The sequence below is a fragment of the Cyanistes caeruleus genome, chromosome 5 (assembly GCF_971803275.1).
Source record: "Cyanistes caeruleus chromosome 5, bCyaCae1.hap1.1, whole genome shotgun sequence".
Lineage (NCBI taxonomy): Eukaryota > Metazoa > Chordata > Aves > Passeriformes > Paridae > Cyanistes > Cyanistes caeruleus.
The window spans coordinates 59,047,819-59,060,025 of NC_141705.1; the positions used below are offsets into that span (position 1 = coordinate 59,047,819).

Below are 12,207 nucleotides of genomic sequence, written 5' to 3' on the forward strand. Positions count from 1 at the left end.
TGGCCCTCAAAGGCTGTATCCAACTATGCTATATGCAATTACACACTGGATAAACAAACAGAAATAGCAAGCAGGAGGGAAACTGATGTGGTTGCCTCCTTTTATGAATGTCTGAACAATACTCCATTTTAATGTGTTTTAAAAGAGGTTTAAAATTCCATAGCAACTAAAAAAAAGGCTAGAAATAAAACCACCATAAAGTTTATAAATTCTGCCACTTGAGACTATATTCCTCTTGGATCCTATTAGGATTATAGCTTCATGAACAGAAAGAAATGACAAGAGCTACCTTACCTTTTGAACCACTTATTACCAGGCCAAGCTCAGCACAAATGGCAGCACAGGTGATCTCATAGTCATGTCCTGTCAGAACAGCTCGAGGAGTTGCAAAATCACCTGCAGTGAAAAAACAATAAAAGCAATCCTTGGTTACAATCTATTCCCAAAATCACTGCTTTCCATCACTGAAGCACCTTCTGTTTCCTTGCTCTTTTGAGTTCATGTTGCTTACAAATCATTTCAATGCTCCTGTTTGCATACAGGACGGTTGCACTCCTACCTGTGCAGCACAGCAGCAGCACTGTGTCTGCAGATTTACTAACATGCAATAATAGGAAAGTCAGGTGTGCAGTAAAACCAACCAAAGTTGGTTTCCCCTCCCTCTGTCTCCCCCTCTAATTTATATTTTGTGGAGAGGGAGATTTAAGTCAATTACTACCCTTTCCTACAACAGGCATTGGTAAATGCAAGCATCACTACGGTAGCTCTCAAGAGAAGACACCTGAAGTACCCAAAGAAGGAAAACTTCCAGTGACTGATTTTATTTTAACCTAGTAACAGTGCTGAAACCTCAGCCTGAAGTCTAGTTCTTTGCAAGATGTGGAGCTTGGACCACAGCGAGTATGATGAATTTGCAAAAAAGTCCCACTCAAACCCAATATTAATGCTCCTATTAGACATTTCCCTGCTACAGTAACTGTATTTTTTTATTTTATTTTTTTGGTAATTCTCTCTATAATCAAACATATATGGATACAATAAAAAAGAATTGTACAACTGGCACATTTAAAGGAAAAAAACATTATTCTCCAGGTCAAGGCAGCAAAAGGGTAAGCAAATGCTATAAAGCTCTTTAAATAGTTTTATAACATTGCTCAAAGGTTATTCACTGCCTTCCAAGAGTGCTGGCATTTCAAAAAATCACAAAGTTATTTTTGTATTACCATATAATTATCTCATTCATAGCATCCTACAAAGCATTTAAACACCAACAAGGCAGTAAAAGAGTGGTAAAATCAACCTTATTTTTCACTTGGAAAAGAGGAGATGGTATTACAAAGACACAGAGTGGGACCAATTGACCCCATTAGTTACTAAGTTAGCATCAATCAAATTACATTTGAGGTTGTAACTTTTTAAAAGATAAATGGCATTAATCTGTCCATGCAGAGCAGCACCAGCACTACTGGTACTGACTGTTATTATAAATCATGGAGCTATATTTAAAGGGATAGTTTCTCAGAAGCTGCATGTGTACACTGAGAGATTTCTCTGCAAAAGAAGTGTCAGATCTGGGCTTGCATGAATATTTTTACTCAGACCATTTATACCACCTCCCAAAACATCTGTGCAGCTGCCACATTCCAATGGCTTTTAAGTAAAGGTCATAATCTCTGACAAAGTCTCAAATCAAGAATTTTGACCTTTCAAAATTTGATTTGTTCTGCAGTTACTATTACAAGTTGTATCAACAATACAAAACCTTGAAAAGTAAATAAACCTATTTATTCTTAGATATATCCACAGACATTATATGTGTGTGCATACATGTACACACCCAGGTATATATGTTGCCGGCATTTTAAATCTAAACATGCTTTGGAGCAACTTGCTGAATTGTCCTAATCTCTTAAGAAACAGCCATTAGAAGCTGTCACTTTTGTTTCATGTAATGTTTGAAAAAACTGACTCAATCCCAGGAAGTATGGCAGACAGTTCAGGAGCAAAGGAAAAAAACTTCCAACAAATTGGAAGCATAAGGGTGGATTTCATGACCTCTAGGTACTTCTCAGGTGGCTGATCCTGTGAATTTTGCTCACAAACCTTTCAGAGCAAAGCTGCTCTGTTGAACTTTGCTCCCCTAAACATGGTCTGAGCACCTCAGAAGATTCATAAATGAACTCTATGTAGCCAAACCACAAACCTGAAGTTTTAGGGGAAAATGTAACAGCAACCATAACAGTAATACTGTCATCCAGTAACAATTTAATGTTGCTGACCAAATTCTTTTTCCTTGTCATTCCCAAGCCATAAAATGGGACAGCTCTGTGTATTTAAAGGTTTTGTTAATTTGTTTTCTTTTAAATGAGCTGCCTATATTAGCAAAATTTTAGAATTCTGGTTTTATTGCTTTCTTCTGGTTTCAGAAATTGAATTAACACATACTCACATAGATCAGTAAGGAATTAATTATACACTTCACATTAACAAAACTTTTGAAATCCAGGAAGTTTTAAATATACAATATTTCAGGAGGTAATGAATGTAAGATGTTGAAGTTAGAAGCACTTATGAGAAGCAATGCTTGAATTAATTATTAGGACTTGCAGATAAACAAAATCATGAGAATAAACTTATTGCTTACAGCAACTACATTATTATGGGCTTTATCTCCATAAGTCTGTCAGCAACTACATCCAATAAATGTAAGACACTTAAATCAAGAAGTAGAAACTGAGCACATATATATATATGTGTGTGTGTGTGTGTGTTTGTATGTGTGTATACATCACAGTTCACAGAAAATAAAATTGCCTAAGTAACACTCATAGTCTTTTCAGAATTCGACTTGACTGCAAACATAACAGAGTATAAATCTACAGGTAGAAGAATCAGTGTTTCATAGATTGTATCAACTATTTCCTAAATTATATCTGAAATAAAGAAACACTAAAACAAAACAAAAAAGCCTGAAAAAACCCACAAAATCCACAAACAAAAAAAACCCCACCAAACAACCAACCCAGATGAAGAAAAAAGAAGAAAACTAAGTAGTATCTTTAAAGAACTTAGGATTTGAATAGATACTGTAAAAGAAGAGTCCTGTGAAAAGTCAGGCTGACTCCTTTGATAAGAATGTCAAGTATTTAGGGGTTTCCAAGCCTCTGATTTCCCAAATAATGGGGTCAACTTAAAAGCTGGTCATAGAGCAGAACAGATTTCTTTAAAAGCTTTTAAACTGTTATTGCTTCAAAAGATTGTCATGGTTTTCAATAATGCAAAGAGAAAATTTTATTTTGTTGCTGGTTTAAGGGGCACCACTTCAAACTTTTCTGAATTGTTTTAGGAGAACAGACTCACAGACCCTTTTGAAAAGCTAGGGAAGTGACTTCAAAGGGAAGAGAGTCTTTGTCCACTAAGCAGGTTTACGACCACTGATGCAAACCCTAAGTAAGGGCTGAAAAGAATACTCAGAGAATCTTTATGGAGATCCTTAAGGAAGATGAACAAGTCAAATGAAATTAAAGATAGTTCAAATCCTAGCACTAATAACCAGGACACAATAGTTTTACAGATGTGCTTTTCTCAGTGTAGGATATAGGGATATCCTCAGACTACCCTACCACTGGATCGCTGCTTGGAGCTGAATGTTGTAGCATTCTTAATGACACCTTCACATTGCTAAAAGTGCCATCAATGATTTATTTAAGTTACAGGAGGCATACATAAAGTTACTTTTCAGTAATGGACAGAATACTTTACCTTTGCAGCAACCAGTCAAATTATTTCAAGAGAACTCACCTACATTCCAATAAATAATTTCTGCAACACTGTTTTCCCATAGAAAATAAAATAAAATAAAATATCACTCTTACTTGAGTAACTAAAGTACATTTTAAATCATAAAAGTCAAGCTTCAGAAGATAAAAGAGCACATGATATCATGTCAGCCTGTGGTGATATATCAGTGAAAAAATGTTAGGCTTTTGGAAACTACATTTAAAAAGGAACAGTGGGATTACGGTGAAGTCAAAACTTTCTTCCAGTTTAATGACATCCAGAAGAAGAAAAGCCTTACTGGAGAGAACATGAAATTGTTTTCTATTACTGGGTCTCTCTTTGCCATTTTTTTCAGCTTTGGTGATGTTACAATACAAAGCAGGATCATGGCATTTTAAATCCATCAGCAAATTCCTGAAATGGCTGCTTTCTTTATTTTCAGCACTAAGCTGTAAAAGCTGAACCAAACACAAGGACTCATTTGAAGAAAATGTCTTCCTAAAAGTAAACCAAATCAGAGATTAGCTAAAAAACTTACCTCACAATTAAATACAAGATACTCTTACTACTATTTATGGGTGAGATAGTATTATGCAACACATTAAAATATAAAATATTTGACTGTGCTCCTTTTTATGTTTTATACTGTGAAGACAATTATTATAAGTCACAGAGAACTAAACAGCCATTTCTAAATTATTCTCTGATTGCAGAGGCTGTGGGACACTTTTAAATGGCAAACTAATTATGTGATTTTATGTCAGTATAAAATCCAAATAAATGAAGCATCAGTTAATCTGTCTTTTTACCATTTTCTTGCAAAAGTGATTGAGTGCTTTCTCAGAATGATACATCAACCACACCAAATTATACATGTAAGAAAGGCCTTCTAAAATTAATTTTTAAAATTTCCCGATTTTGAAGTTGCTTTTTATGATTAAAAAATAAGGAAAACAATAAAAGGTTTGAAATAAAGATGGGAAGTACAGATGTATGTACAGAATATAGGACATCTGGACAAAAATGCTCTCAGAAAAATGTAGGTAAGTCAAGAAAACTGACTTTCTGCTAAGGTCCTATGTTGTTATATAACAAGTTTCAGACCTTAATTGCATCAAAGTGATAACTCTCAAACATTATATAAAGTTTGTGTATTAACATTATTTATAGATCATATAATCAGCCAAATTATTAGAACCCCATTTCACTGGCATGGAAAGCTACCTGATGGATCTTACTCAAATGATACCACACAGAATCACCGAAGTATTCCTAAAGCTTCAGTTTGAATAATCTTTGCTTTATAAATAAAATTTTTTATATAACAATATAATATTTTCATATTATATAGGAACTTCATCGTTGTCTGCTTCTTCACGTGACACTCCATCAGCATTTTCTCTTAATTCCTTCAAACTGCTTTCCATCTGTTCAGACTTATTTTACCAGAAAAAGTACAACCTTATGCCAAGATGCAAGTTTCAGTTTTGCAAAAAACCACTTCAACCCTGTATTTGCTGGAAAAGGAACAACCTCTTCAAACAATGTATCATTCTATCCTGAAGCAAGGTCTAAACATGTAAAGCACAGGAGATGCTATGGTTTGTTCAGTAAGGAAAAAATACATTAGCTTTATCTTGTAGGATTCATTTCAGTAAATATAACCCAGGAGGGCTTACTGTACTTCCCTCAGTGTCACTCACTGCTACAAGTGACCAACATTTATTCAGTATTAATGAAAGAATTTTCACACATGCTGTGCACAAAAGCTACATTTCCAAAACAAACAGAATAAAGAAGATCCTTCATGAAAGACCTTCATAAACTGGGTATTACAATTCAGACTTCAAAAGTCAATAATCCCCAGTCTCTTAATTCCTACACCATGTGCAACACAAAACTTTCTGGAACAGGTTCTCCCTTAGAGGGGATTCATCTGCTGCAAGTCCTGGAAGTCATTCAGCAGGACTCCTCCCACTGAACCCAGTGCTTTTTGAAGCCCCCAGAAAGTATCTGCAGGTGAATATTCAGGGTCAGAGTATACTAATATTTTAATATTTGCACCATCCCGACTTCATAAACTGTTACTTAACTGCCGTAATACTTATGGCAGCTTTGAAGTTTTAGAATATTGTCATTTTTATCTAATAATGTTCTAAAATGGGTTTATGAAGGGGCTGGTTTTTGTTTATACTAAAAAAAAAAATATATCTTTTCTTCATATTTCTCTCTTGTGGTTTATAGTACCATTACTTAGTAAGTTCAAGAAAAAAAGACAACAAACCTAAACATAAAAGAAGAAAAAAAATCAAGCAATTATTTCAGTCAGAAACAGCAGCTACTGAGGAATTGTAAGATAAACTAAGATAATTACATCTAGTTAAAACCTATACAGTATATCATAACTTGGGAAAAATATAATCTGAGATGAGAGGTTTCCTATGATAATTCCACTCAGTTTAGCACATTTTTATGATCTTTTTATTTCCCCCTACTAAAATACATCAAAATAATTTATTTTAAAGTCTGTGCTTGAGCTGTTTGATTACTTTTATCAAGGTAATTTCAAATCAATAATACCACCAGAAGTATAGTGTACTAGAGAGATGCTTACCACCTTCACTTACCAATGTAACTGCGAGTGCTGATGGCATACACCAAGTTCAGAGAATGCATAAATTAGCTTTATACAAGTAACCAGATACTTTGTCGATGAGTCAGGCCATAACTCCAATGTCTCCATGGTAAGAGAGCTACTACTAGAATTTCAACCCAGAAACACTTAAAAAATAATTTCTCACCCAAGTCAGGATTATTGTATTGATCAAATAATTTTTATAACATTTATGCTGTGATCTTATTCTAGGCTATAAATTGTTGTATCTTCTGCACTACCTGTTCTGTCTTACATGGTATAGACTATAAAGTGAATAGTGATTTTTCTCAGCAACCAACCACAGTAAATAGATGTGATGCATTAGTACATCATCCCACAACTCTGTATATAGTGCACATTAGGGTTGTATTCATTTATCATCTGAATATAATTTTACCACATCAAGTATTAGTTACAAGTCATAAACACAGCATTGTTTTTCCTGGAACCCAAAGGTCTGTGTTGCTTCATGGAGTACTAAATATCTTTATCCTGCTGGAAATTTGAAGCATCCTATTTTAGTAACACCTGAAACAGGTGACTGCCAAAAAAGCAGCATCCTAACTCCTTATTTGTTTCCAGTCTCAAAATACATACATCCTTGGTGGCCTCAAAACTTGCTCTACAATGCTTCTTTGAATTACTGATTGACAAGTCCTGAAACACAATCTCTCAGCCAGCTGAAAACAAGGATGATAGGGATGCTACACTTAGTACTGTAGGACATACTTTTGGCCAAAACAAATATTTATGGCACACAAACTTACATGCTCATCACTACCAAGCCATTATGGCTATTTAGCTGCTTTCCAAACTATCTGTGAATGCTACTTCAAGTTCTTTTCAATGAAGACTTTGTCCCCATAGGTATCCATGACACAACTTTTGGAATTATATAAATAAAAAATTATCTGGCTTGTGTGCCATCATTGCAGATTTCCAGATACACCAGAATCCATCCACTCATTATTCCTCATCCTTTTCCAGTTTAAATATGTGGAAGGTAGAACCATCATTTCTATGTTATTTACAGAGTACTTGGAGGCCTCCATACAATGAGGTTCAATGAGGCCTCAAACTCTTTGAGGTATCAATGTGTTACAGCTGAAAGAAGAAAGGACAGGGAGCTTTTGTGGCTGCAGAATTTAAGGCTCTGTTCTATATTCACAGAGATTACCCCAGTCCTTGTTACCTGTGAAGCTACAGGTGACTGTGGGACCAGTTACAGCATCAGGGGCTTTGTCCACTAAGCTTTCATGAGGATTTCAAGGCTAACATTGAATAATGCAATAAATGTTAGGTAAAAGAATATTTAGTACAAAATGTTAGGTAAAAGAACAATGTTATGGATACTTTTTCCAAGCTTTGTGGACCTTCTCTATGATGTACTTTGTACTGAATTAGAGTTGCAACATAGAAAAATGTAACATTGTGCTTGTTAAAACCCTTCAAAGCAAAAAGAAAAAAGTACTCAATTTCTTTTTGCAGTCCCACTTAACAAAACACTCCTGGATTTATTTGTTTCAGTTCCTATGTTGAACTTAAATTTAAATTGTATTTTCTCATTAGAAATTCAACAAAAAGGATAAAAATTATACTACATATAATTTTTTTCCTCCAAAATGTGAATAGGTATTTTTAATTTTTTACTAGATAGTGTTTAGGATCAAGTCCTGAGATCAGCTTCAACTGGATGCCAGCAGATGGTGCTGGAGGACTCTGGCTTTACATACAACATTGTGCTGTGCTGCCATTTTTGAGAAACAAAGAATATTTGTTACATCTGCAGTAAAACAATGTTACAGTAATACTGAATTATTTACTGGCTATTTTTTTTTAAGAAGGGCTCACACAATAACGTATAAAATGCGTGCAGGAGTGAAAAATAAAAGCCGTACTGAGCACCTAAAGGAGCATGTGCAGACTGTCCTAAAACTCGATGCTGGAGCAACACTTTTCCTACCAGGCTGACTTCAGCGGACTATTGCCTTTATAACTGCAGCAATTTCAAATATATTTTAGTATTTTGAGGCTCTGCAAATTTTTAGCTACTCCAGTAGACAGAAAGTAACAGTAATAGGAGAATTTCCATTACTAACTAGCCTGATTAGTGATTTATGGACTTTCTGATACTCCTGCTACTTAGCACGATAAATGAAAAAGGGAACACTAACAGGTAAGCTTTTTACAAATACTTCCCAATACATTTTTTTTAAGAGAAGCTGCTGTTAAGGAAATTACTTTCAATTTTTAAAAAATAATTAGAATTCTATATAATTATTTATGCTATAAACATTCTTTGGAAATGTGGATCCTCATCTTCTCTACTACCATTGGTTTTGAAAAAAAAATTTGAAAATAGAAGTCCAGATCATACAGACCTGGGAACTAAGATGTAGGTTAATTCAAGATGAGGATGAGGGAAGAAGGCAAAGAGGGATTTTTTGGCTACTGAGTTAACAGCAGACACATGACCTGCTTGAAATCAGTGTGACTGCTCGCTGTGTGCAGAGAGAAGCATCTATGCAAATCCTCACAGAATTCAACTTTACAGGATTAGTGTGACTGAGTACAAAGAAATTATAACCCATGACATTATTCTTCAATCAACCAGCACAAAGATGCTCCTCTGGTATAATTTCAAATTAAAATTGCTTGCATTGTCCACTCTAATAATTAATTATGAAGCACCCTCAAGAAGTTTAAATTTTCAAACTGAAAAATGTCTGCAGCAGTTGATGAAATACAGATGTTTTATCTTTTACTATGATTACCTATACAACTAAAAATTAATGATTTCTCTAGTCTCAAAATTATAGCTTTAATGTTAATAATATTTTATAATTATTTTATACTTTTTACTATACATATATATATTTAACAATAATAATGTTAATTGATAAAATTCTTGCAGGTATTCAAAAATTTATTTAGGAATTCTAGCTGAATAAAAATAAAACAAAAATGCAGTTTCTTTTAAAAGTAGCTTGGATAGGAACGAGACTGTTCTTCAGCAAGACAAGAAATGTGATTAAATTTTGAATCCTTTGGGAGATTTCGTATTTTATGAATTGAAAAGATTATGCATTTTAAAAATTTTCCTCTGAAGGAGATATTCTACACATTTTCAACAGCAAAACTGTTTAGTGAATCTTCCCAATTAAATCTTACTTAAATACAATAATTTTATTTTTAAGTATGAAATCAGGTGCTTACATTCACATGAGTCCTGCTACACAGCTACACCACAAAAACCATTTATTTCCCACACTTAAGAATACCTGAATATAGTACTCTCTAAAAAAATATAAAGCTATGCAATGAAAGCACCCCCATAGTCCTCACGATGCAAATGTGATACATACAGAGAGTAACATTTTCTAGTTTTATGGGCTAACGTAAAAGAGGTAATATAATTTGTTTTATTCACATATGTGTGGAAGATCAGTGCAATAACTCAGAAGAGAGCCCATTAGTATTAGCCGTAGTGATACAGTTACGCACAGACTATGCATTTCATAGCACTGAAGATTTTTATCAGTCAAGCCTTAATTTCCTTAGCAAATCAAATTTCTAATTAGGAATATTTTGGTTTTTTACAAATCATGAAAACTAAAACCTAATTGTGGACACATTCATAGATACTTGAAAGCAACGGAACCATATCTTCATATTCCATTAATAAAGAGCAAGAATAGCAGAAAAATACTTTATCTTCCACTGGACTACAGAAATGTCTACCATTTTTTAAGCACAAATCATTTTAGAACCATAAACAATATTAAGAAAAATTCACCACCCTAAACCTCCCCTTCAAGAAAGTACATCCAAACAAAATAGCTCCAGTGAAAAACCCAAAACCTTGAAGAAACAGATTTATGTTCACTAACATTCATGATTGGCCTTTACCTGGTCCATGTACTTGAGGGATTATTAAAGAAAACCGGAGAAAATAGTGTATTCCAACTACAAAATCATGTGTTGGTAAAGGAAGACCACAAGTATGTGTGTAGAAAGAGATCTGGTGACAATTTTTACTATGCAACAGCTAGAAATTACCTTCTAGATATGAATATAACCAATACAGCAAAACAAATTTTAAAACACATTGCTGAAAGGAATTTACATGGAAGTGGCAAAGATATGAGAATGTTCAATACACTTTATAAGGGAGGAATCAAGGACAAGATAATTCCTGAAGTATTTTGGGAAAACAGTTTTCAACAGATACAGAATATCCTGTAAGATCTCATGGGCAGTTAAGACTACAGAAAACAAAGGAAAAGGTAATAAGGATACTACTGAATGCAGCACAGGGATAAGACAGACAAGATCCCAGCTGGCACAACACAGAGCTCTCCAGCGACTTTGACACAGTAAAGCCAGGCAGAAAGATCAAAATAAACGAGGTATTTCTGAAACAGTGTAAGCAGCAAGGTATGAGTAAAGAAACAAACCCTCAGGAGCCACACAAAGATGATATGTAACTAACAAGGACATCAGGAAAAACACTCTAAAAACATGAAAATACGTCAAGTTTTCTCAAGAAGTTGGTTTGTTATCAAGAGCAAGCAATACCAGTAGATGATGCCACAAAAGTACTTCAAGAAAAGGTCAGTTGCAGTCAGACAGTAAACCCAAGTAAAACCAGCAGTGAAAACTGTTGTCTCAACTAGAGAGAATACCTGAATGAGGTAAATGTTTGGCACTCAGCTGGCCTGATAATAGTGACCTGAGGATACTGTAACAATGAAGCTACATAATCCCAGAGCTACAACAATTGTTTCACGGATATTGGGTGGGGTTCTGCAAAACTAAAACAAGTCTTATGTTGTTTAAAAAGCAGGAAAAAGAAAATAAGAGCATAGTCTGCTTAATCCCAACAAACAGAAGAAGTACTGGCAGAACACTTACATTTTTATACATACACACTCCATTTCCTACAAGAAAACAAGGAGATGAGTAACAGCTGATTTGGATTTGTTCTGAACAAATCATATCAAAGCTATTTTTTCTTGCAATGTCAAAGTAACAGGATGTGTTATGGGAGACATCACATATTTTTACTTTAGTAAGAACTCCAGCACTGTTCCACGTGAGCAATTCCTTAAGGAAAACAGGGACGCACGCATTCAGAATATACTATTATACACTGGAAAGCTATATTCAGAAAGCTATTCATTGTCAAAATGGTAAATCCATTGATGGGCATCCCTGAACCATGTACTAGCCAACATTTGCTTTAATGACCAATTTAATAGAATAAGACAGCAAAGTATATTTGCAGATATGAGCTGCTGTAAGGCTGCTGGAGGACAGGAAGAGAATTCAAAGTTTGACAAATTGGAGAAACAAGTCTAAAAAAGAATACACTTCAGGAAGTTTGAAGATGAGATTCCATAGCTATACCACACAGAGAAGAAGACAGAAGTGAGTAGATTCTTCAGAAAACACTGAATTTCATACTGGCTCATGCCCTTAAAACAGTAACAGTGTCATGGTGTTTTGAAAGAAACAGATATTCCCTGGGGATGTGAAAAGTACTGGTCTGTGAAACAGGTTGTTTTCTACTTATTACTGGAAAGGCTTCAGCTGCATTCCTGGGTCAACTTTGAGGAAGACAATCCACTGGAGAGAGGAAAACACAAAAATAATCAGAGGTCTGGAAAAACATGACTTATGGCAATAAACAAAGAATTGAGTTATTAAAGTTGGAGGCAAAGAATTGCAGGTCATGGCAATCCAAATAACTGGAAGTACCTGCAAGAAGG

At 34.6% G+C, this 12,207-nt stretch overlaps 1 protein-coding gene across 5 annotated transcripts in view; it reads right to left on the reverse strand.

Annotated features, from left to right (window-relative positions):
• LRBA (LPS responsive beige-like anchor protein) overlaps window positions 1–12,207 on the reverse strand; it is a 367,479-nt gene that overhangs the window by 11,375 nt on the left and 343,897 nt on the right. For all 5 annotated transcript variants that reach the window (XM_086889595.1, XM_086889593.1, XM_086889594.1 and 2 more), the window contains one exon: window positions 295–396. In XM_086889595.1, coding sequence (XP_086745721.1) covers window positions 295–396 — 102 coding nt within the window. The remainder of the gene's footprint in view (window positions 1–294; window positions 397–12,207) is intronic.